General features: G+C 40.6%; 1 protein-coding gene across 1 annotated transcript in view; it reads left to right on the forward strand.

The window, feature by feature from the left end:
* LOC127567749 (dystrophin-like) overlaps nucleotides 1–20,206 on the forward strand; it is a 358,665-nt gene extending 338,459 nt beyond the window's left edge. Inside the window, 3 exon segments of the mRNA XM_052010734.1 lie at nucleotides 1,343–1,451; nucleotides 10,362–10,448; nucleotides 17,965–20,206. Of these exon segments, the coding sequence (XP_051866694.1) occupies nucleotides 1,343–1,451; nucleotides 10,362–10,448; nucleotides 17,965–18,005 (237 nt within the window). The 3' untranslated portion in view covers nucleotides 18,006–20,206.
* Nucleotides 20,207–27,643: the final 7,437 nt, after the last annotated feature.

The following is a 27,643-nucleotide window of genomic DNA, read 5'->3' on the forward strand; positions in this document are numbered from 1 at the left end:
GAGAAAGTTTGAAGCTGAATGTCAATAAAAATCTGACAAATTATCATAATCGCCCCAATCAATTGGAAGACAGTCCATCAGGACTCAGGCAAAAGTATTTGCTAATGAATTGATACATCTAAATTCCCACTTGCAGTCATGCTGTAGTTTTGAGTCAAATGTTAGAGATGACAGGATCGGAGAACGTGGCTGTGGTGTTGCTGTGCTAAATTGTACTTCCATCTGCCCACATGACACCTTCTCTAATGATAATTATGAGATGTCAAACTGAGGGTCCACCTACTCATTTGAAAAATATTTGGTTCTGCTTCCATTAGCAAACTAATTGTAGGTTTATATAGCACTTGCCAAGGCCTCAAATTATCCCGCAGAACATTGCAACCAATCAAGTATTCTTGATATCTAGTTTTTTTTCAAAAATGCAAAATACAACAGTCACTCAATCCATGGTAAGCTCCCACAAATGTGAGTGTGATGTCTTTTTTTTGTAATGTTACCTGTATAGGTCATCTTCAGAATATTCTTACAAAATCTTTTACATCCACCTGAATGAATAGGTGGACGCTCAGTGTGACATCTCGACGAAAGACGGCATCTCTTACAGTACGATAGTCCCCTGCTGTAGTGGTGAGGTACCTCCATAGATATTTAGGTTCCAGCATCTGGAGTAGGATTTGAATCTGAAACCCATTAGACCAAGATGCAAAAATGCTATCAACTTACTGGGAGTCTTCACTGAATTTACTTATAGGGAAAGGTGTTCTCAATTTATGATCTAATTGGAAATACCTGTCCACATATTTCCACAGTACCAGCTAATTGGGAATGATGCTCATTGCTAACCAACTAATTTGAAGTGCCTGCCATAATATGTTAGTCAATCACAAATACTGCTCTGACCTTGGCAGCTAAATGTGAATGCTACTTCAGTTCTTTTAGCTAATTGGGAATACTCTTCCAATTCTTCCAGCGAATTGAAAAACTTCATCCACTCAACCACCTCAGTGAAGTTTGTGGAGTTGGGACCATGTAGGACACTGGACTTCAGAAAATATATCAAATAATGAAAACATTACTGACAGGTGTCAATACCTTAAGTGATATCAGTGTACTTGTCCCATGGCCTAAAGGAAGCTGGCCTTTCTGTATAAGTACTTCACTCTGTTGCATGATAATCACAAACTGCTGTGTACCAAACAAGGGCTATGGTATCAGAATTATGACAAACAAATAACCCATAGTCTTTAATTTTGCTTAAAATTTTCTCCTCTCTGAATATTTCACCAAGATTTAAGACAATGTAATGTTATTACTGTGTAACTTAGACTAATTTTTTTTTCAGCCGTTAACAGAATCAAAGTTGAATGGAGTCAATGCTGTTACTCCACCTGCATCCTTTCAGCTTGCTGAAAACAGTCAAACATTTAACGAGGGCTTCAGCTCACAGACAGGTTAGTGATGATTATTTTATAAATTCACATGCTGAAATGCCGAAGAAGTGCCCCTTACCACTCAGACAAGTTAACCCATTGTCAACGCATTGCACAGAGTCACTTAGCCCCTTAGTCTACTTTAGCACTTCTGTCCAACAGTTTCCTGATGGACGAAAGCTCCGCGTTTGTTCCATTAAACTTGGATCCCATATTATACAACCCTTAAGCACTGCATTCACTTAGGTGAAGGATATTGTAGTTGGGGAATTCAGAGAGAGGGAAAGTAAAATTCTAGAAGAAGTTGCTACTAAAAAGAAGGAAGTATTACATGTCTTTGCAGGCTAAAAGGTGGTTACATCACTTGGTCCTGATGAGATGTATCGGGATGATGAGATGCATGAGGCTACAATGGGAGTCAAGGACTCTGACAGATTTTTAAATCTTTGCTGGTCACAGAATGGGTGTCTGATTACTAATGACAACAAATGTGATACCTTTGTTCAAGAAGGCAGCAGGGATAAATCAAGTAATTATAAGCAGTGAGTCCATTGTCAATGATTAGAAATAATTGTGAGGGATAAGGTTAATCTACACTTGAGAAGGCAGGGATTAATCAAAGATAGTCAGCATGTAGGGGTGGTGGGGGGGGGGAGTCATCCTTTCTGACCAATTCAATTGAATATTTTAAAGAAGGGTAACAAAGTGTGTTGATGGAGGCAGTGTGGTTGAAATACTCTTCATGATCTTCATTAAGGCCTTCAACAAAGTCCTGCATAGCAATCTAGTCCAAAAGGTTAGAATGCCAAGGGATCTAGGGCAAGCTGGCAAATTGGATCCAAAATTGGCTTGGTAAAAGGAGGCAGGGAGATGGTGGAGGGAATTTTTGCCATTGGAATCCTGTGACTTGTGTTGTATTGCAGGGATCTGTGCTAGGACCTTACTGTTTGCTGTATACATATTTGACATGAACGTAGGAGGTATAGGTTGGTAGTAAGGAAGGCAAATGCAATGTTAGCATTTGTTTCGAGACGACTGGAATATAAAAGCAAGGATGTACTGCTGAGGCTTTATAAGGTGTTAGTCAGACTGCATTTGAAATATTGAGAGTAATTTTGGACCATGTATCTAAGGAAAGATGTGCTGGCCCTGGAAAGGGTCCAGAGGAGGTTCACAAGAATGATCCTGGGACTGAATTACTTGAGTCACTGCTGCAGCACTATTGCCACTTAATAGGCAGAATGTTATTACACTAAGAGGGTGCAGGGGAGATTAGCCAGGATGTTGCCTGTAATGGAGCATTTCAGTGTGAGGAGACACTGGACAGCTGGGTTTCTTTAGTTTTGAGTAGAGGAGGCTGAAGGGGGGCCTGAATGAGGTGTACAGAATTATGAGTGGAATAGATTGGGTAGGTAGGAAGAATCTCCCCCACAGCACCACTCCCCCCCATAGCAAAGGGGGAAGAAAACAGAGGGAATTGGTTTAAGGTCAAGGGTAGGGAAGCTAAAAGGGGATCTCATGAAGAAGCTTTTCTGCCTCCAGAGGGTGGTTGGAATCTGGAATACAATATCTGAGGAGGTAGTGGAGGCAGAGACTACCCCACATTTAAAATAGTATCCAGATGAGCATTTGTGTTGCCATGGTATAGAAAAACTACGGCCAAGTGCTGGAAAATGGGATTGGTAAAGATGTGTACTTGATGGTCAGCATGCTCGTTGTAGGCTGAATGGCCTCTTTCTGTGATGTTTGACTCTGTTATTTCTTTGTGATATGGTACTTCAGGAGCCATGCGACATAATTTTCTTGAAGAGTATTTAACTAGTTGCACTTATTTTTATAGCCATCTGCCCTATTCTTAAGCATATATTCAAAACTGAATGTATCATGCCTTGAAAACATTTTGCCACTAATTGCAAGGTACCTGGATTATGAAGCTGATTTAATTTTTGTTGAAATGTATTTCTGTTTACGAATGATGCTCTGCTGTAGCCGACCTGCACTGCGGCAGAGTGTCGAATGGAGCTCACACTCACAATTTCTGACAGTGGAATTTTTTAATCTCAGCTGTACCATCATAGGGAATGATCATTGTAGGTCAGCTAACCAACACTGCTGTTACACTGCTCTTAAAAACCAACTTAATGTTAATCTCTTTTGAAATAAAATAGTTTTTCTTTGTTTTAGCGTTTTCTTTCCAGGTGTTCTGTAGTATTGCACTCAGTTATTTTGTTTCCTTGGTGCTTTCCTGGATTTGGTTCTGATGAAAAGAAGGTTAATTGGATTAAATTGAAAACCAATCAAAAATTTCAGTCTGGAGTGCAACTTGGAGCACTGACTCTGTATTGACAGAAAATCCACAAATTAATTAGTGGGACCATTCAATATTATTTCTTTTGATTGGCTAAAATCTGATGCTTAAAAAATTCTGCAGATTTACATATGGAATGGAAGGAGGTGGCCATTCAGTCTATTCATGTGACTGCAATTCCTTGTCCATGGAGCCATTCAAGTAAATCTCTTAGTTGATCCTTTCCAAAGCCTTTCACATCCTTTTCATTGTGTGGTGCTCAGAATTAGACTTGGAACCATGCTTCAACTGAGACTGCACTGGTGTTTTTATTGATAAGTTGAACATAACTTCCTTTTATACTCTATGCATTCTTATGAAGCATTTGTACTTCATCACATTTTAATGTTTCCTGTCATCTATCAAGATTTGAGCATAAAATCCTGCAGATCTATTTTTTTTACACTCACCTTTTAAAAGTATGCCCCTTAAATATTGTGCCTTTGTCTCATTCTTTTGACCAAAATGCACCACCTGAAACTTCTTTCTTGCACTCAATTTCGTCTGCCCATTTCTCCAGTTTGATGTTGTCCTTTCAAAATCTAGTACTTTAAATGTTTTCTGTATTTGGAGGTTGCATGTCATATGTATATCTGAAAATTATTCAATATATTCTTGAATTCAAGTCATTAATTTTGAAAGCAAGAAAGACTGGGAGACGTGTTAGCATGATGATGCAGCTGCCTTCTAATACCAGTCTGCTCTGAGATTCTGTCTGTAGCAGAAAACAAACTGCTGGAAGAACTCGAGCAGCATCAGTGGAGGCAAAGGGATGGTTGAGGCTTGGGTTATTCAACACAATTGCTGCCCTTGTGTTAGTTTGCTCACACTTGTAATGAGACATAAAAGGTTCATTACTGCCAAGTTACTAATGTTTATATGGGTGCAATTAATAGTTGCAAATCACCTGACAGCTACATAAACAATGAACTTGAGAATTCTCCACTCCAATATAAGTAATAAAAAATATAATACTGGTGTTCCATTTATAGGGATTATAAAACAAATCTGATATAACAGAGAAAATACAGGCAACCCCGCATTACAGCTGTTTGGGTTACAGAAATTCACCCTTACAGAGTTCACAAATCACTACTCCAAAAATCTGAGCAATGGAATAAAATTTGTTCTTACAGAATTTATATGGGGAAAATTAAATTAATAAAATGTGAAAGAAACAACAAATATTGGCTGTTTTTTTTTCAACTCGCATGATTACATAATGTGGTAGGTTTTTTTTTAAGCACAGTAGTGCTGTCAAGCAGTTTTTTTTCCCCCAAAGGTTTTCCACTTTATTTTCCCTCAAGATGTTTGAAATAGGACCAGCAAGTTGTAAACCTAAACAACCACTGTGATTTGTTGAGACTATCTTACCTGTACTTGATGGTAAATTTAAAAGTTTATGTCTCCATTCAAACAAAAGGCTGGAAGGTGATAAGCATCTGCATTCACTTGTATCTTCAACCGCAGCTGCTGGCCACTTAAGAGATTGCCTTGTCAGTTTTCTCGGAACACGACCCCTCTGCAACGGCGGGGGGGGGGGAGGGGGGGCAACTGTATAGAGTTTGAAATTAATGTGGTGGTCCTCAGAGCTATAATCACTTAGTCCCTTCCTTCAGAAATTCTGCATACTTATCTCTCACCCCTCTAATACCTGCTACCGCCCCAACTTCAGCTCAACTGTGTTATTCGCATCTTCATCATTTGCAGGCACTATTCTTATCACCTTGTGACAAGCCTTCATCTTGCACCATCCATAAATTTAAGACCATTCTTTGTAAGAGCCCGTCACACTGTCTGTATCTGAACTGTTTGTGGCCTGGCTTGTTAATTTGCAGTTGAAAAAAGATAGCAAGCATGTATTCTTTTAGTGGAAGGATCAACATAATATCAATGTTCAAATATATAAATAATATAATTAAAGTTTCAGGCTGATGACTGTTCACCAGTTCTGATGAAGGCTTTTTGACCTAAAATATTAACGTTTCTCTTTCCACAGGTGCTGCCTGACTAGCTGAGTTTTTTTCCAGCTTTTTCTGTTTTTATTTCAGATTTCCAGCATCAGCAATTTTTTACAGCAATATGGTTGACTCTAAAATATATTTTACACCAATTACCAAGTGACTCAAAAGAAACCAACTGCTACAATTGCAATAAAACCAGATGGAACATTTAGAATAAACTTGAGCATCAGATTCAGATGCAACAGTGTGATTGATATTTCACTAACCTCAAATGTTCTCGCAAGACACTCATAAACAAATAAAGAGTAAAGCCTGACAGAATACCTGGTGTCAACTTTGACATCAAATCGGGGTTCAACAAAGTTACTCCAAGCTCATTTCACCTTGGGAAATGCTCCTCGCAAGCATTTAGGAACTGGTATCTAAACTGGGAGAGTTGTCTCTCAAACTAGTCATGCAACAGCTTGACCCCACTATCACAGTCCCTGATAGATTCCACCATAATGACAGGCCACATAAGGTAGCAGTACAGTGATAAACAGGTGGGATGGGTTAATCTTGGAAGTTGTTAACTTGGCTCACCTCCTGACAGCTCAGAGCCTCTCCACAGTCTACAAGGCATGGGACTTGACAAGTTGGCAGGGGGGTCACGGTATCAAAACTAAGGGTTGGCCATTCAGGGCAGCAATGAGAAGAAAGGACAGCACAATGACGCAGCTCGTCAAGCTGCTGCCTCAGTGTCAGAGACCTGGTTTCTATCCTGACCTTGGGTGCTATCTTTGTGCAGTTTTCACATTCTCTCTCTGATCAGGTGGCATTTCATCGGGTGGTCTGGTTTCCTCCTGCACCCCAAAGACATGCGGGTTGATAGGTTAGTTGGCTAGTGTGTATACAACTGGTAGGAATTGAGGCGAAGGAAAACAGTAGGATCAATGTAAGATTAATGTAAATGAGTGGTTGATGGTCAGTGCCAAAGGGTCTATTTCCGTGCTGTATCTCTCTGTGACTCAAAATTTCTTTACCCAAAGGGTGATAAATCTTTGGAATTCACTCTGCAAAATGGTATTGGAGGCTCAGTTGCTTTGTATAATCTAGCCAGGCTTTTGGATATTAGAACAATCAAAGGATAAGGGGCAAGGGCAGGAAAGTGGCACTGAGATAAAAGATCAGCCACAATCATCCTGAATGGCACAGCAGGCGTCAAGGTCTAAATGGCCTACTCCAGTTTCTCTTTCTTATGTTCTTAATCAGGTGTGTGACATACACTATAGTTAACTGACTGAGTGCAATTCCAACAATTCTCAAGAAGCACAGCACCATCTTGGAATGGCAGTGCACTTCATTGACAGCTCATTGACCAAGCTTAACATTCCCTTCCCCCAACCACTCACCCATAACAGTTGTCAAAAATAGCACTTGGAACTAACGGAGAAGCAGATGCATGGGGGCTAACCATTTTCAGGTTTCCATCCAAATTGCACTCCGTCCTGATTTGGAAATACATCACTATTCTCCCATGCTGGGTCAAAATGTCGGAAATCCTCAGCTTCCTACTCCACGAGAGTTCCTTCCCTGCAAGGTAGATCACCGTCATCATCTTAATGGGAATTAGAGAATGGCATTAACTGTGACTGAATCCCACTTGGCATAAATGTGAAAGGAAGAGATTCTGTCTTGCATAAATGGTATTACTTGGAGTTGGGCGATCTGGTTGCTGGGAGGGAATGGGGTGTTTACAATTGCAGAGGTATCTGGAGGTCCATGTTTATCAGGATTGAAGATGATTGGCAACTTGATCATGTGTTAAGAGAGGACATGGTATACCTGACTTTGTAGACAAATTTTAAAAGAAAATCAAGTCACTATTGAACTTCAAGAATTTATGATTTGGCTTTTGGAGGAGCATTATGTACACTCGTGGGCATCACATTTTTGGAAGATTGTCAAAACCTTGCAGAGGTTATAAAGGAGGCTAACAAGAATAATACAAGGGATGAGGGCCTCTGGTCCCATGGAATGGCAAGAAAAGCTAATATATTTCCCCTTTGATTAGGAATGGTTAAGTGGGATTTAATAGAGGTGTCCAAAATTAGAGGGGATTTTGAGAGTGCACATGGGGATTTATGATTCTTCCAAGTGGATTAGTAACAAGAGGCTCTTGATTTAAAATAATAAGCAAAATCAAAATGAAGAATAGGTGGAAATATTTTCAGAGGATTGAAATGATCTGGAAATGATAATGGAAACAGCCTCCATAGGGACTTTTAAAGACATTTGGACATGTACTTCAAGAGGACTAATTTGCAAGGTTGTGGGGAAATAGCTGATGTATGTGACTCATTTAAATTGCTTAAAGACTTAGCACAAGCATGATGACCTAAACAGTCTCCTTCTAAGCTATATGATTCTTGCTGAGCAGTTCCTAAGTGCACCTCATTAACATGCTCTGCCACAGATCATTAGATCCAGGTTTAAATCCTAGCTGTCATTCACATTAGTAGGTTCTTCCACTTCGAAATGAGTTTATCAAGGTTATTTAGACCAGATATTGAAACAAGAGAATCTCAACAATGCTGCCTGAGTGAAATAAGAACAAAATATTGGTAAATTAGACTACAGTATGGTTTAATGCGAGATTTAAGAGGTTACAGGCTTTGATATATTCCACAACCTTTCTGCATCTACTTGTAACCCCATTGTGCCATAACATCAGTGGGGGATTTTTGTTACATAGAAAAAAATACATTGTTTGACACTGCCCATCTGAGTCATATTTCTGAGATGACATTGAGGAAATGCCTGAAACACTCAGCAGGTCAGGCAGCATTTGTGCAAAGTGAAACAGAGTTAATTTTTCAGGTTGAAGATCTTTTGTCAGAACTGGGAAAGAGAAAGCAAATTAATGTTAAATTGCAGAGAAGGTGCAGGATGGAAAGGATGGAAGAGTGGGACAAAAAGTTTCAAGTAAACAGCTTGAAAAGTGAGGACAAGTTTGAAAACCTAAACACATTCCTTCTCACTATATGTATCTTGCCTTGTAATAGTCCATCTTGCTTGCCTGAACATGCTGGATGTGACCTTGCCCAGATTTAGTAAGTGGGACACGTAATTTGCACACGATTGACAAATAAGGCATATGTTATTTGGCCTTATTGATGGAGAAATCTTAGGGGGAAGGAGTTAATTTATTTTAGAAATGTGGATTTTTCAGCTAACTAATTCCGGAAGGTTGTACTGGCATGACAAATTTTTCCCACCTCTATAATTGAGCTCAGAAACGTTACTCCCAGGCTATTTAAAAATGAAATGTTCCATTTACAGCAATGTATAACAAGTATCTTTAACAGAGTTAAATATCTACTCTGTTTAAATCACAGAACATTAGCTTGGCTTAATGATTTCATTCTTGGTTCTGAGTTAGCAGGTTGTAGATTTAAACTCCAGACCAAGATTTAAGCACATAATCTAACTGCCTCTGACTTTACATGATTAGGAGAACACAGCACAGTTGTGGACATCTTCTGGATGAAGTGTTATATTTGTCTGCTGAGACAATTGGGCAAGATCAAAGGCCCAACAGGAAAGGAAATAATATTTTTCAAGTGCAATATTTATCCTTCAGCCAACACCACCAAAGCAGATCATCCCGTCATTTATCTCATTGTTTGTGTGGGAACTTGTTCTGAGAAAATTGTCTGCTGTTCGGCAGCAAAAGTTTGCAAGAATGACTGGGGATATAGATCTAACTGGCTTGTTCTTCAAAGAAGATCACACACACTCAGTGAACCAAATGACCTTTAGTTCTGATGAGCTGTTCTATGGTGTCAATTGTGCTAAATTAAAACAAAATGAAAATCACAATCTGGGTCATCATGAGGCATGGAAGGCACTGTATATGTATGTTCTTTCATCAATCAAATTTTATTGGCTTTAAATATTGTTACTTGTAATTGGAATTCGCAGTATTGTGAGCAGTTTTGGGCCCCATATCTAAGGAAGGATGTTCTGGCATTGGAGAGGGTCCAGAGGAGGTTTACGAGAATGATCCTGGGAATAAAAGGGTTAACATAGGAGTGTTTGATGGCTCTGGGCCTGTACTCGAGTTCAGAAGGATGAGGGGGAATCTTATTGAAACCTACCAAATAGTGAAAGGCCTGGATGGAGTGGACATGGAGAGGATGTTTCCAGTAGTGGGAGAGTCTTGGACCAGAGGGCACAGCCTCAGAATAGAAGGACATCCCTTTAAAATAGAGATGAGGAGGAATTTCTTTAGCCAGAGGGTGGTGACTCTGTGGAATTCATTGCCACAGATGGCTGTGGAGGCCAAGTCATTGGGTATACTTAAAGCAGAGGTTGATAGATTCTTGATTAGTTAGGGCATCAAAGGTTACGGAGAGAAGGTAGGAGAATGGGGTTGAGAGGGAAAAATAAATCAGCCACGATCAAATGGCAGAGCAGACTCAATGGGACGAATGGCCTAATTCTGCTCCTATGTCTCATGGAATCATACAAGTTGTCTGTACAATTGGTGTATGCTCTTCACTTTCATATTAGAAGTAGGTACTTTAATTTGTGTGTGGGTCTTCTGAATTTTCTGATCTCTGATTCTCCCGATTTCAGATGAATTATTGATCCCGCCCCAGGACACAAATACAGACCTCACAGATGTCATGGAGCAAATCAATAGTTCTTTCCCCGGTTGCAGCCGTAAGTACACTGATGGATTTCCCAAAAGATATATTATTTTTATACTTTATTTCCTTGTACATGTTAAATGAATCAATAATCACTATAGAATTTGTGCTAAAGACCTTACGACTGTCACAAGTTCCATCATGATTATTGATTCATCTGTCCTTAGCAGCTGCAGAAACTTGTCATTCCACAAGTAACATGCAGGCATCGTTGCTGCCATTATTAAGCCAGGGTTTATCACAGTCTTCCAAAGTTTTAAGATTTCTCAACTTGTTTTTTTCAGGTGTATTATACCTAAGCATAATTAAGAGGAAAAGATTTGTGGCATAACACCTTGTCAGATAGAAGGCAGAATGTTAAAGGCTGCAAAATTTCACCCATTGTGCTGAATTGTTTACTGAGCAGGAAGTTGCCAACCAGACTTGAGTTTGTCTTGCTTTCAGTTTCTTCCCCTAATATTTAATTTGATCAAATTCCCAGTTATCCGTTTTGCTTCTGCAGGTTTTGTTCTTGAAAGTTGAAGTTTCACTGTTGCTTAATTCTATGCAGAGCTCTGTGTAAAAGTGCTCTGTGTTAGCTGCTGCAATTCCGGTTTAATCGTTTTATGAAATACATTGATAGCTTGAAAGTGATTTAGAAGTAATCCACATTCTGTTTGAAGATAATGCACTGGGAACTAGAGATGTCTGATGAATCAAGAATGGCATTGGCATTTGAAATGTCTTTTCCCATTTAATCTCTTAGTTTACTGTTCCTCGGTTTGTCAATTAGCAATCTAAAAATTCTATTTTGAAATATTTCTCCCTGTGACCTTGAGAATAAGATTTTGTCAGATGTAAAATTTGAACAAAAATCAAGAAACATTATGAGGAAGTTTTGATTTTAACCAATGAGATGTAGACAGGCTACCTTAATAAAGCATAGAAAAATACTTCAAATCTAAATAGGAATATCTTCAGCCACTATCAGTCAAAGGCCATTATCAGCCTAAGTCCTACTCTTAAGAACTTCCTCCCTCAACACCTCTACCTCCTTTCCTCCCTTTACCACCAGCTGACATAAAATGTTGTTTCTTTACAAAATTAACCAATGCCTTTCCAAGCCAGACAGCATTGTTGTGCTTCTTTGAAGCTGCTTTAGAAGTTCAAGCTGCTTTAATGCATTTTCACCTTTAGTCCACCAGTTCTCCAGTTAGGTCAGTCTGCACGCAAGTGTAGTTTTGTTCCTAAGATATCAATTTTCACAAATTCTAGTGGAGCTTCTCCATAACATAGTTCCCACTTACAATAAATTGTTTTGAAAAATGTTTTTAAATTGGATATCACAATTGTGACTTATTTTCATCTTTGTGAGGTAATTACATTCTGTCTGTTTCCAGTTGATCTCATTGAAACCTGGTTAACAGGAGGTCCTGTATATTTTATATATGGGAATAGGACACATGATTCTTTAATGCTTTCCTTCTGCTCTCATTTATCAGTGATGTGCTTCCTATCTTTATACTATCTGCCAATGTAGTTATGCAACTCTGTTCCCTCATCTAGGTCATGGATAAAGTAATGTATAGCTACTCCTAGTTCTCTGGAGAACTATCTGACCAATTGAAGAATCTTCCCCATATTAATACTGTCTCCCACCTCTCAACCTACTATCAAAACTACATCAAAGTGAGTGGACCCACTATACTTGCTATGGCTACCTATTGCAGTATGATGGGTCTCAATTCCTTATCAAAATAGTGTCTTCCCAGTCACCATTCTACCTCTTGTTTTGACTAGACCATCACAGTCAGAACATGGCTCTTGTCACCATATTTGCACTTTGGTCTGTCCTCTATTCCTCTACCACATTCTTTATATTGCAGTGTTTCACTTTGCTTCATTGGGTGCACAAAGGCCGAAAGAGTTGCACCCCATCAACATATCAATTTGTATTACTGAAGACTTGTGCTTCACAGCAAGTTGCAGAGAACCATAGAACACTACAGCACAGAAAACAGGCCATTTGGCCCTTCTAGTCTGTGCCGAAACTTTATTCCACCAGTCCCATTGACCTGCACCCAATCCATAACCCTCCAGACCTCTCCCATCCATGTATCTCAACTTGAGTGAGCCTGCATTTACCACATCAGATGGCAGCTCGTTCCACACTCCCACCACTGTCTGAGTGAAGAAGTTCCCCCTTTTCACCCTAAAGCCATGTCCTCTCGTACTTATCTCTCCTAATCTAAGTGGAAAGAGCCTACTCGCATTTACTCTGTCTATACCCCTCATAATTTTGTAAACCTCTATCAAATCTCCCCTCATTCTTCTACGCTCCAAGGAATAAAGTCCTAACTTGTTCAATCTTTCATTGTAACTCAACTCCTGAAGACCTGGCAACATACTAGTAAATCTCTGCACTCTTTCAATCTTACTGATATCCTTCCTATAGTTAGGTGACCCTCTCCAACAAAATTATTTCAATGAAGCTATGATACTCCTATCTCCCCTACAATGTGGAAACATTCCCAGGTGGTTCTTTTTTTGTGATTGTGACCAAATTTAATCCAGTCAATTACTGGCCTTCAGTCTCCACTCAGTCATCAGTATTGTGGTCACCAGTGCTGTCAAGTGACGTGTAATTCGCTCACTGATGCTCAATGTGGGTTACTTTTAGACCACTTGGCTTCAGACTGTATAACAGTGTTGAACCATAGAACAATACAGCACAATACAGGCCCTTCGGCCCACCATGTTGTGCCGCCCTTCAAACCACACCTAAGACTACCTAACCCCTTCCTCCCACATATCCCTCTATCTTAAATTCCTCCATATGCTTATCTAACAATCTCTTGAACTTGACCAATGTATCAGACTCCACCACCACCCCAGGCAGCGCATTCCATGCCCCAACCACTCTCTGGGTGAAAAACCTCTCTCTGACATCTCCCTTGAACTTCCCACCCATTACCTTAAAGCCATGTCCTCTTGTTCTGAGCATTGGCACCCTGGGAAAGAGGTGCTGGCTGTCCACTCTATCTATTCCTCTCAATATCTTGTATACCTCCATCATGTCTCCCCTCATCCTCCTTCGCTCCAATGAGAACAGCCCTAGCTCCTTTAGTCTCTCCTCATAATCCATACTCTCTAATCCAGGCAGCATCCTGGTAAATCTCCTCTGCACCCTTTCCAACGCCTCCACATCCTTCCTATAATGAGGCGACCAGAACTGGACACAGTACTCCAAGTGTGGCCTAACCAGAGTTTTGTAAAGCTGCATCATCACTCTGCGGCTCTTAAACTCGATCCCCCGACTTACGAAAGCTAACATCCCATAAGCTTTCTTAACTACCCTATCTACCTGTGAGGCGACTTTCAGTGATCTGTGGATATTAACCCCCAGATCCCTCTGCTCCTCCACACTGCCCAGAATCCTGCCATTTACCTTGTACTTCGCCTTGGAGTTTGTCCTTCCAAAGTGTACGACCTCACACTTCTCCGGATTGAACTCCATCTGCCACTTCTCAGCCCAGCTCTGCATCCTATCAGTATCCCTCTGCAAGCTTTGACAGCCCTCCACACTATCGACAACACCACCAACCTTTGTGTCATCTGCAAACTTGCTAACCCAGCCTTCCACCCCCTCATCTAAGTCGTTAATAAATATCACAAAAAGTAGAGGTCCCAGAACCGATCCCTGTGGGACACCACTAGTCACAGCCCTCCAATCAGAATGCATTCCCTCCACCACAACCCTCTGCTTTCTACAGGCAAGCCAATTCTGAATCCACACGGCCGAGCCTCCCTGGATCCCTTGGCCTCTGACCTTCTGAAGAAGCCTACCATGCGGAACCTTGTCAAGCGCCTTACTAAAATCCAGGTAGACCACATCCACTGCACTACCCTCATCAATCTTCCTGGTCACCTCCTCAAAGAACCCTATCAGGCTTGTGAGGCAAAATCTTCCCTTCACAAAGCCATGCTGGCTGTCCCTCATCAGTCCATGATTCTCTAAATGCTCATACATCCTATCTCTTAGAATCCTTTCTAACAGCTTACCCACCACAGACGTAAGGCTCACCGGCCTGTAATCCCCTGGACTATCCCTACTACTTTTCTTGAATAAGGGGACAACATCCGCCACCCTCCAATCCTCTGGTACCATCCCCGTAGACAACGAGGACTCAAAGATCCTAGCCAACGGTTGAGCAATCTCCTCCCTCACCTCACGAAGCAGCCTGGGGAATATTCCGTCAGGCCCCGGTGACTTACCTGTCCTAATATTTTCTAACAACTTCAACACATCCTCCCTCTTAATATCTACATACTCTAGAACATTACCCTCACCAACACTGTCCTCAGCATCATCAAGACCCCTCTTCTTGGTGAATACTGAAGAGAAGTATTCATTGAGAACCTCACCCACTTCTACAGCTTCCAGGCACATCCTCCCACCTTTGTCTTTAATGGGACCTACCTTTACCCTAGCCATCCTTCTGCTCTTCACGTATGAGAAAAAAGCCTTGGGATTCTCCTTAACCCTACTCGCCAAAGCCTTTTCATGTCCCCTTCTCGCCTTCCTCAGCCCTTTCTTAAGTTCCTTCCTTGCTACTCTATATTCCTCACGAGCCCTGTCCGATCCTTGCTGCTTGCACCTTATGTATGCTGCTGCCTTCTTCCTAACTAGTTGTTCGACCTCTCTCGTCACCCACAGTTCCTTCACCCTACCATTCCTTGTCTGCCTCACCGGGACAAATTTATCGGTAACATCCTGCAAAAGATCCCTGAACATCGACCACATCTCCATAGTACATTTCCCTTCAAAAATGTCACCCCAATTTACACTCCCAAGTTCTCGCCTTATAGCCTCATAATTCGCCTTTCCCCAATTAAATATCTTCCTGTCCTCTTTGCTCCTATCCCTGTCCATGACAATTCTAAAGGTTATGGAGTAATGGTCACTGTCCCCCAAATGCTCACCCACCAATAGATCTGTCGCCTGTCCCGGTTCATTACCTAAAACTAGATCTAATATGGCATTCCCTCTAGTCGGCCTGTCAACATACTGTGTCAGGAATTCGTCCTGGACACACCTAACAAACTGCGCCCCTTCTAAACCCTTGGCACTAAGTAGGTGCCAATCAATATTTGGAAAGTTGAAGTCTTCCATTATAATAACTCTGTTATTTTCACATCTTTCCAAAAACTGCCTCCCAATCTGCACCTCAGTATCCCTACTGCTACCGGGGGGGCCTATAGAATACTCCCAGGAGGGTAACTGCCCCTTTCTTGTTCCTAACTTCCACCCATATTGACTCTAGAGAGGATCCTTCTACGTTATCTACCCTTTCTGCAGCTGTAACAGTGTCCCTGACCAGTATCGCCATCCCTTCTCCTCTTCTCCCCCCCTCCCTATCCCTTTTAAAACACTGAAAACCAGGAATATTCAATATCCATTCCTGCCCTGATGTCAGCCATGTCTCTGTAATAGCCACAGTATCATAGTCCCATGTACTAATCCAAGCTCTCAGTTCATCTCCCTTATTCCTGATGCTTCTCGCATTTAAGTAAATGCACTTTAACCCATCCACCTTACTACTTTTATAGCCTGTACTCTGCTTCTCCTTCCTCAAAGCCTCTCTACCTGTCAGATCTGACCTAACTATGAACAAAGAAGTTAAATTCTAGAGGTGAAGTGAGTGTCACTACCTAAACACCAATGTAGCATTGGCTGAATTTACGATAAGTAGCCTTAAAAGAGGGTAATTGGCTACAGGCCTACCAAGCCCAAGGAAGGTAACTGTGGTTGTTGAACTCCAATTATCTCAATCCCAGGACATCAAGGCAGTGTCCTGCTCCCAAATATCTTCAGCTGTTCATCAATTACCTTCTCTTCATCAAATTGTCAGAATAGGAGTTTTACGCTGATTGAATAGTGTTTTATTTTAGTGAAGCAATCATGCATGTATGTTGCAAGACCTAGACTATATTCAGGCATGGAATGTTAAGTGGTAAGGAACTTTCAAGCTGGACAAGTGCCAGGTAATAACCACTGCAAATAAGAAAGAGTCTCACCTTGCCCTCCTGCCACTCAATGACATGACCATCAAATAAAATCCCTCATCAACATTCTGGGGATCACCTTAACTGACTCTGGCAAGTCATTCACTCCTTAACCACCCCCCCACACCCACCTATGAGGTATCTCAGGAGTATCATGCAATTCCAACAGTACTTGAGAAGCTTCCAATGTTTAGGATATTCCACTCGGCACCTATTCGCCACATTGAGCATTCTCTCCCTCCATGCTGTAGTTGGAAAACACATTGCACCAACTAGCTTTGGTCTCCTTGACAACATCTCCCAAACATGCAATCCTCAACCACTTGGAAGGGTGGTAGGCATACGGGAATATTGTTTTAGATATTTTAAATAATTGCTTGGTGACTATTGTTTTAGATATTTTAAATAATTGGTTATTGTGTACTCTTTATCTGTTTAATGGCATGAAGTATCAGTCATATGGTTTGGGACCAGAGTCATTGATAGGCCTGATCGTGCAAAATTGTCGCACTTTGAACTTCATTAAGTCCTCATTATCTATGAGAGATCGGGCATGAACTTCCCATGGACAACAAAAGGTAGATGCCATTAAGTCCATCTTCTTTGTACCCAATATAGCTCACAACAAACATAATGGCCCATAATGTTTTGGAAGTATTCACACATTACAACAGCATTAGAACAATAATCACACATTATAAAGTTTATATACCTTAAAAGAAATGATATTAGCTAGCAGACGACTTCCATTGAAAGTGATTGGTTTTGAAAACACAAGGTGCAACTGTGTAAGCGATGACTCACCTTTATTAGAGCATTGCACAGCAGGGAGTCACTTAACACCAGTGTTTGGAAACTGACCATGATGTTTATACAGGCAATGATTGGTTCCTCAACACATAAACGTATACAGATAGATGTGTTTGGAAAAGAATTCAAGATGGGGCCTTGGCAAATGTCATGATTACGTGGAACTGTGGCTTGCAAATCAGATAATGAGTTCTACACATACATGGGTTTTTGTTTTACAAATTGACAGCATTTCATAACTCGCCCTCGTGGGATTTGAATTCTTGATTTCTGGGATGCTGCTCCATGGAACACTCCAGGTTTGACTCAGTCTCTGATAATTTATGAAAAGGCTCCATTTTATGTGTGTGTATTTGATGTTGGGGCTTACACAGTGGTAAATTAGAATTCAATCCTTAAAAATATCTGAGTGATTGTACTTGAAAAGTTCCCAATCACAAACTACTATGCCACACAACCATTTTAAAAGATTGCTGTTGCCTGGTCTAAATGCCGTCTCTGTACTGAAAAATTTGTGGATTCCAAATGATTATACGTTTAAGAACATTCATTTTAAGCAAATGTTATATATTACAAGACACACATGCCAGAGGTAGCTTTGGTGCTGTATGCATCTGCATGTTTGGTTGTCATGTTTAGAGCCGAAATTGATCACACTTTTCTACGTTCTGCAGATAATGATGCAGCAATTTGTCCCACTCACCAGAAACATTGAGATTACCATTTCTTGTAATGACTAACAGCAGTTGTGAAGAAAAGGAAAACTGAATCAGACCTGAAGAGAATCATTCATTCCACAAGTCTGCCTTGCTGAAGGAGCTTAACTCTGGAGACCTAGCCCAAGTAGTTTTAACTATTGTCTGTTCTTCTTTGCTTTTGCTATGCAATTGTAAAATAATGAAATGTAAAATGTTGGAGTCTGCAAAAAAAAGTACCATTATTTGTACAAACATGCAACATTTCGGGAGGAGAACTTTTTACCACTTTTTACTTGTGGTGTGAGAGAATATTGATGAGACATTCACAAATCGTATGTGCATTTTACACTGTTTTAAAGAAAATTACACTCTCTCTAACACCAGCCTCTTAGAAAATAGCCTTACAAATGTGTCTCTGAATGTTCGCTAAAGAAAGTAGCTTATTTTTGAAGTTCTGCCAAAGTCTTGCAAATATGGGAGGAGAAATTTTCTCCTCTTCAGTGTGAATTTTAATGATCTGTGCCCAAGCAAATTTTATGAATAGGAAAGATATTTTAATGTATTGTAGCAATGTAAAGCCATGACCACCTTTCTACCTCAGACCCTCCTTCCTTTGTAATCATTCTCACACAGTGCATTCCACTGCATATTAAGCTTTCATTTTGCATCATACCAAATGGCAGAAGGGTCCAACTATTTGGTCAGTTGTGACTTGTTGGTATCTTCACTTCTATTTGATTATATAGCTAAAAAAAATTGATGAGGATCTGCCCTACATTCTACAAAAAGCATCTACCCCCGCCATCTGAATGATAGAATCACTGACCATAAGGTAGGTTCTACCACTACACTGCAAACTTTCTCATCTTCTTTGTTCAGTAATTGGCATTATATTTTAACATGTGAAGGCACCATGTGGTCTTTTAGGTATATAATCTATATCTTAAGTCCTGATCACCTCTGACACCACTACATAGTTCATTCAAAATAAAGTTCATTCATTTAACAAAAAAATAAACAGAAAATGCCTTTTCATTTTTATCACCGTGGCTTTCACTGTTAATGTGGGTTGGTTCATGATGTTTGCTGTATTCTCTTGAAGGAAGGGCAGAGCTTTTTGGCTGTTTACATATCCAGTGATTGAATAAAAACATCTGATCTGGTGTTAACAGAAACAAAATATATCATTTAATATTGTTCTTAACAATGTTACATCTCAGATTTCACACCAGCCATACTGGATACCAAGGAATTACAATATTGTCTCTTGTTTAACCAACATGCTTTAATCTATTTCATTTGCCAGAGGGCAAGAAGCTTTCATTTCACTCCAAAGTTGTTCTATACCACAAACTAGGAGACACATCAATAAACTCTGATCCAGTAGCAGAGCAAGATGTCTGAACACTGAAATAGCAGAATTTTTTCCCATGCACTTGAGAATAGATAATCAACTTGCAAGTGAGAATTTTTAACAATACCAAGATGCAAACCTGTTGTGTTGATGTGCATACATATTTGAAATGTGCTTTATGGTTGCTTGCTCAGCAGTTTTGTTCATAACTTATTTTGTTGAACTGAACTTGAAAATTATTTGACAGGCCAAAAATTATTTATTCTGAAACAGACTACTACTCCACTTATGTACAATTGTATTTGTAAAATTGCTCTTGAACCTACTTAAGCCCTTTCAGGAAACAAGAAGGATCCTTCACTGCATGGATTGCAGCAGTTCAAGGAGGTGGTTCACCCCCACTTTTTTAAGAGAAGATATGCACATAAAGATGCAGGGACAGCCACATTCTGTGAATAATTTAAAGAAAAGAAAAATCTCATCTTAATTATGATACAGTCTTAGGAAGGTAAGAAAGTGTACTTGAATGTGAGGTATGGATAAATCTGAGAGAAAGTATCATCAAAAATGAGAATACGGTAGGTGTTGTACTTGAATGATTTAAGTGTATGCCAAAAGCTAACAGTGCTTAAAAATTAATTAGTTGCTCTCTTTAAATATAATAAAGGGAATGGGAAAAATATGTGTACATACACCACATTTAATGTAGACTAAAGAAAATCATTGGCCTTAAAATCAGGCTGTAGAATAGATATTTTGAGAAATCCATTTAAAATGGGGAGCTGTTCCTCTGAAATATTCCAAACTTGTCAACAGAACCAAACTTCAAGATGATCTTCTTTTCCTATATTGTTGTCATAACCTCTGGCTACAGAGCCATGCCTCTGGTAGTAACCCTGACATCGTTCTGGAATTCATTCCCTTAACTTCTGCACTCCATTTTCAAAATGCTTATCATTTGCCTCTTTGACCAAGCTTTTGGCTGGATGTCCTCAGAACTGAAGTGGTTCATAGTCAGTTTTTATTGGTAATGTTTCCTTGGGACATTTTACAATGTTTAAGCAATATACATTATCAAGTTTTTGATGCAGGTCATTGGAAAAGGATGAAACTGGGCCAGGCTGTGACACTATGAATTTATCTGCCAGCCAAGGCTGTCTTAAGTAATATTGATATGTTGGAGGGTGATAGATGTCTGTGAAATGGCCAGTCCTGGCAAAGAGTTCTGCCAAGAAGTAACATAGTGATTTGTTCTCATTTTACTTAGTTTAATTAGCTAAGTGGAATGTTTCCATACATCTCTAGGGTTAGCATAACTCCTCAAATATCGCTTTAAAATCAGGGCTAATCATGAGCTTGACCCAAGACATACGTGGTTGTATGGTGTCCTGGTTAATATTTCATTCCAACTCAGCATTGCTGAAAGTTATTTCTCAGGTCATTAACTTATTGCCATTTCTGGGAACTCACTGTGGGCAAATTAGCTGTTATGTTTCCTGTATTAAAAGTTTTTTTTATATTAGCCATAAAGCACTTGGGGATATCCAGAAATCAAGAAGTAGCCTGTGTAAGTTTATGTTGGATCAGGTGCGCTCCCATCTTATCTTGTGCTTGTCCTTCTGATGAAATGGTGTTTGTCATAACAAAGCTGTGTACCAAGCACTTTGTCAAGGGAAGGACACTTCTGGCAGTGGCCTTTGCTACTCCTTCCTTCCTGATAATACCTTGCCAGAGGATTATGGAGTTTCCCATCCTGGTGTTGAAGTTGACCAGGAGTTTGTCTCACTTTAAGCCTCTTTGATCTGATCTGAATTTTCTAGGACTGGCTGCTGATGACCATAGTGTGGTTAGTATCACAGAGGGAGTTATTCAAGGTAGCTCATTCTTGATATAAAACTAGCCCATGCTAGCTGTGAAGATGATGTTCTTCTGCAGTTTGTGGTTCCCCTCCCCCACCAAAGAAGGTGTATCCACCACATTTAATCCAGTGTCAGTGTATCTGTGTAGTGGATGGCATTCGAGTCTCTCACTGTTGGATCTTGTTCTGGACTTTGTATTGCGCAGTGAAGGTTGCTTGTGTGCAGTTTCTTTTAGTGTGGGGCAATTGTTGCACACCAGCTAGTGCACAGGCTTTGGGGAAAAAGAAGACGAGACCAAGCTCATCAAGATGGTTACACTTGCAATAGAGGGAATGAAGCACAGGTTCGCGAGATTGATTCTTCTGATGGTGAGTTTGTTGCATGGGGAGAGCTTAAGCAGTTTGGGCCTGTACTTTCAAGAATTTGGAGGAATGACAGGAATTCTCATTGAGATGTACCACATTCTTAGAGAGCTTGACAGGAGAGATGTCGGCATGATATTTTCCTTGGTTGGGATGTCTCGAACCAGGGACCGTTGAAATCTATGCCCTCTGTATTTTTTAATGCTCCTCTGCGAAGTGAAATGGGTTCTCCACAGTTACTCTGTGGAGAACCCTTAGACACCTCAACTTAGTCTCCCCCCAACCACCTCTCTTCCAAAGAGGAAAATTTTGGATCCAATTTACCACTCCTCCTTGGATCCCATGGGCTTCTACTTTCAGGACCAGCATGTTGTGTGGAGCAATGCTAAAGCCTGTGTGTATCAAAAGCGCTTCCTTCATCCCCCCACCTTCTCAAAAAATCCAGTCATTAATCAGATAGGACCATCCCTGAGCAAATCCATGCAGTCTGTTCTGGGTTCATCTCTGCCTTTAGAAATGAAGGCTTATTCTGTCCCTTTGATTCCAATAATTCGCCCACCACAGAAATTGAACTAATCGCCCTGTAGTTCATTGTTTTATTCCCCTTTTTAAACAATAGTACATTGGTAGAGATCCTCCTATCCTCTGGCACCACCCCTGTAGGGAGGGAGCAGTGGAAAGTAATGGTCAGAGCTTGGCAATTTCTTCCCTTGCATATTCCAACAGCCTGGGGTATATTTCAACTAGGCCTGATAATTTATTCACTTCTCAAGATGCTAAACCCCTCAATACTTCCTCTTTATCTCATTTGTTCCATCCATTGTTTCACACTCGTCCTCCTTTGCAACAGCATCAATATTTGTTCTCTTCTGTGACAGCTGTAAAGCAGTCATTCAGAATCTTACCCACCTCCACAAGCAAGTTGCATTTTAGGTTCGAAATAGGTCATTTTCTTATTTATCCTCTTGCTCTTGATGTAATTTTACAATATATTAGATTTCCTTAGATGTGCTGACCTTTTCCCATACTATCTTTTTCTTTCCTAATTTCCCTATTAAACTTCATTTTTGCACTTCCTATCCTCTTCTTGGATTTCAGCTGCACTTAGCTGTCAATGTCTCACAAACGTTCCATTGTTTGTTTTGACTGTCTTACCTCTTTGCGCCTTTTCATTCATGGGACTCTAGATTTGGAAGGAGCAGATTTTTTTTGTGGGAACATATTTACCTTGAACTCCATGAATCTTTCTCTTGAACACCACCTGCTCTGAATCTGCTTCACCTTCAAGTAGTTGTTTGCAGTCTATTTTTGCTTAACCACTTCAGCCAAATAAGATTGTATTTACTCAAGGTTTGAATTTGTACCCTGATTTCACTTTGTCATTTTCTATTGCAATACCAACTCCAATTAAATTAATTTTCTTTCAAAACTAAGATTTCTTTGAAGTGTGGAGTTTGATTTGATGATAGGTACCTTTTGGCAGCTGGATTCAGTGAGGGATGATTATATTTCGTATCAGTGGAGTTGAGCACTTGACCAAGTGAAGAACATTGTTCAACGGGAATTTTAAAAGAGTGAGTTTTTCCCTCCAGAACAGGTAGGAAGCTAATTTGCTCCTCAATAAGTCCAGATTGTGCCAACTGAATTATATATGAAGATGTCTGGAAGTGCACATGCTTAAACAGTATCTTTGAGGATATTTCAGTAGAATGTTAAGGGAATTGTTTTGTTAAAAAGTGTAAAGAAATTACATTTAAAAGTGAAAATCTGTTCCTTTTAAGTAAAACCCTTCTTGCCCTAAATGATGATGAGAGAAACAGAAACAGGAGGTAATAGTTATGATAATGGTTAGGTTCAGTTGTGGGAAACTAAGAAACTCCAAGGGGTAGAAATTGTTGGTGGGAGTTATTTGTTGAACCCCACCCCAAATCAGTAATGTAGGAAATAAAATGAAACAGGAAATTAGAGATGTGCAGTGAGGTACAACTGCATCATCAGTGGCTTCAATGTACCTGTATTGGTCAAAAAATCCTATACAGATGGCACCCACATTGTTGTTGGGGGTGGTGGGGGGGGGGGGGTGCATTTCCAGAAAATGGTCCATATCACAATTTTCTGTTATGCAAAGCCATGTCATCTGCGGATGCATCAAGAAGCTTGAGTTGAAAAAAGGTATGTTTATTTGTTTATTTATTTCCATATAAATTCTGTGATAGTGAATTTTCCAATCTATCAAGTATTTTGGGTAGTGATTTGTGAATTTTGGAAGGGCAAATTTCTTTTACCCAAACAGCCAAAATGTGTGAGTTGTCTCCAGTGTGTGCATGATTTTTGTTTTACACCAAAAGGAACCTGTTAGAGAAAATGTTATCACAGGTGTTGGATCTGGAGATGATATTGTCCAGAAGGTTCTTCGAAAATCAAGAATGAGGTGCAAATTTTATGGTTACGGCTGTTTTATTAAATGTTCATCAAGGTACAGGTCAAGCAGTGTCAGCTTGAAACGGTAAGTAGCAGCAAAGAACAGCAAGCAAGTGACAAAGAACCTGTCCTCGTGCTCTCCCTGCAAACGAGTTCAAGCTGTTTTGACAAGGGAGTCTTCTCTGATAGGAACAACAAGGATAGCCTTGACTTATGCAGCCATGACATCTCAGCCTTACAGACAAAGAAACTATGGAAGTACAGAACCAACTATACTACAAATTACTGAAAATCTACTGAAAAGTTACAGATAAACAGATGATTGTACAAACATATAAGCAAGCATAAAGAAAGTTAAACTACATGAAAAATAACAATTTAAATAGCAATTTAGACCCTAATCCAACATAGGCTGGATATTGTTCAATGAGAAAGGAATATTGACAATCTTGTTATGCACAGTCATTAGAGAAGAGCGATCATAACTTGATGGCATTCTTCATGGAGATAGAGAATGAAGCTGAAACTAGAGTGCTGAACCTGAACAAAGAAAACTATGAAGGTATGAGGTGCAAGTTGGCTATGATAGATTGGGAAGTGCACTAAATAAATTGGTGGAAAGGCAATGGAGAAGACTTAGAGTGTAGACATGAACTACCACAATTATCAGACACAAATATAAGTTAGGAAAGAAGGTTCAATATTGACTAAGGAAAAAAAAATTGGAGAGCATGTTAGATCTAAAGAAGAGGCATATCAAATTGCCAGAAAAAGCAGCAGACCTGAGCATTGGGAGCCATTTAGAATTCTTCAAACGAGGACAAAAAGATTGATTTAGTGGGGAAGATGGAGTCGGAGTATAGGGTTCCACTGCACATTACAACCAATTGTAAAAGCTTCTCTAAATATGTGAAGAGAAAAAGATAAGTAGACAAGTGTAGGTCCCCTTCTGTCAGAAAAGGGGTAAGTTATAATTGAGAACAAAGAAATGGCAGAACAATTCAGCACACTTTGTTTTGCCTTCACAAAGGAAATCTCAATAACCTACCAGATAGGTAAGGGAGTCAAAGATTTAAAGAGAGGGGGAAACTGAAGCAACTCAGTATTAGTGAAAAAAAATAATTTGAGAGAAATTAGGGAGGCAAAGGACTGACTGTTTCCCAGGATCTGATAATCTACATCCCAGAGAACAAAACAAAGTGGCCCTGGAAATAGTGAATGCATTGCCGATCATCATCCAAAATTCCTTAGACTCTGGAGCATGACAAATCTCATCCTATTACCTAAAAGGAGGGAGAGAACAAAAGAAATGGGGTATTGGTGTTGGTTTATTATTGTCACTTGTACTGAGGTACAGTGAAAAGCTTGTCTAACAAACCGATCGTACAGGTCAATTCATTACACAGTGCAGTTACATTGAGTTAGTACAAAGTGCATTGATGTAGTACAGGTAAAAACAGTAACAGTACAGAGTAAAGTGTCACAGCTACAGAGAAAGTGCAGTGCAATAAGGTGCGAGGTCACAACAAGGTAGGTCGTGAGGTCAGAGTCCATCTCACTGTATAAGGGAACTGTTCAATAGTCTTATCACAGTTGGGTAGAAGCTGTCCTTAAGTCTGGTGGTATGTGCCTTCAGGCTCCTGTATCTTCTACCTGATGGAAGAGGAGAGAAGAGAGAATGACCTGGGTGGGTGGGGTCTTTGATTATACTGGCTGCTTCTCCAAGACAGCGAGAGGTAAAGACAAGGAGTCCAAGGAGGGGAGGCTGGTGTCTGTAATGCGCTGGGCTGTGTCCACATCTCTCTGCAGTTTCTTGTGGTCCTGGGCAGAGCAGTGGCAGTACCAAGCCGTGATACATCCAGATAGGATGCTTTCTATGGTGCATCTGTAAAAGTTGATGTAAGTCAAAGGGGACAAACCAAATTTCTTTAGCCTCCTGAGGAAGTAGAGGCGCTGGTGACCTTTCTTGGCCATGGCTTCTACGTGATTTGACCAGGACAGGCTGTCGGTGATGTTCACTCCCAGGAACTTGAAGCTCTCAACCCTCTCGACCTCAGCACCATCGACGTAGACAGGTGCAAGTACACCGCCCCCTTTCCTGAAGGGAATGACCAGCTCTTTTGTTGACATTGAGGGCAAGGTTGTTGTCATGACACCATTCCACTAAGCTCTCTATCTCCTTCCTGTACTCCGACTCATTGCTGTTTGAGATACGGCCTACAACAGTGGTATCATCTGCAAACTTGTAGATGGAGTTAGAGCAGAATCTGGCCACACAATCATGAGTGTATAGGGAGTAGAGTAGAGGGCTGAGGACGCAGCCTTGTGGGGCACCAGTGTTGAGAATAATCGTGCCGGAGGTATTGCTGCCTATCCTCACTGATTGTGGTCTGTTAGAAAGTCAAGGATCCAGTTACAGAGGGAGGTGTTGAGTCCTAGGTCTCAGAGTTTGGTGACAAGCTTACTTGGGATTATAGTATTGAAGGCAGAGCTGTAGTCAATAAACAATAGTCTAACGTAGGTGTCTTTACTGTCCAGAAGCTCCAGAGCCGAGTGTAGGACCAGGGAGATGGCATCTGCTGTAGACCTGTTTCGGCGATAGGCGAATTGCAATGGGTCCAGGTTGTCTGGGAGGTTGGAGTTGATGCGTGCCATGACCAACCTCTCTAAGCACTTCATGGTGGTGGATGTCAGAGCCACTGGTCGGTAGTCATTGAGGCATGTTACCTCGCTTTTCTTCGGTACCGGGATGATGGTGGTCTTCTTAAAGCAGGTGGGAACCTGAGCTTGAAGCAGGGAGAGGTTAAGTATGTCCGCAAATACTTCTGCCAGCTGATCAGCACAAGATCTGAGCACACGGCCAGGGACACCATCTGGGTCAGATGCTTTCCTCATGTTCACTCTCCAGAAGACTGATCTTACGTCTTCCACTGTGATCAAAGGTTCAGCTTCATTGGCGGCTGTCAGGGTGGATGGTGACAATCCACTTCCCTTCTGTTCAAAACGCGCATAGAATGCGTTAAGTTCATCCGGAAGGGATGCGCTGTTGTTAGCCAAGCAGCCTGACTTCGTCTTGTAGCCTGTTATGGCATGTAAGCCCTGCCATAACTGACGGCTGGTCAGGGACTCTATTTTGAGTCGGTATTGCCTCTTAGTGTCTCAGGATGACAGTCCAGTGAGTCCAATATCAGTTGTGGTGAAAATCATTGTGAAAGATATAATAACATGAACACTGGAAAGCAGTAATAGGATTAGACAAAATCAACATGGGCTAATGAAAGGGAAGTCGTGTTTAACATTGTACTGGAATTGACAAAGGGAAACCAGTGGATGTTTTATATTTGGATTTTAATGAGCTTTTGATGTACCACAAGAGAAAGTAAAGCACATGGGTTTGTGAGTAATTTACTGGCATGGATTAAGAACTGCTTGACAGACAGGAAACCAGGTTGGAAAAGATGGGTCTCTGGGTGGCGGGTAGTGACGAGTGGGGTACCTTGGGGATCAATGCTTGGGCCTCGGCTATTCAGGATATATATCAATGATCTGGAAGAGGGAATTAAATGTAGTGTACCCAAGTTTGCAGATAACATGAAGCTATGGGGATTGTGAGCTGTGAGGAGGATCCAAAGAGCTCCTTTTTGACTTCAGCAAGTTGG

This window comes from Pristis pectinata, chromosome 3, assembly GCF_009764475.1.
Source record: "Pristis pectinata isolate sPriPec2 chromosome 3, sPriPec2.1.pri, whole genome shotgun sequence".
Taxonomy (NCBI): Eukaryota; Metazoa; Chordata; class Chondrichthyes; order Rhinopristiformes; family Pristidae; genus Pristis; species Pristis pectinata.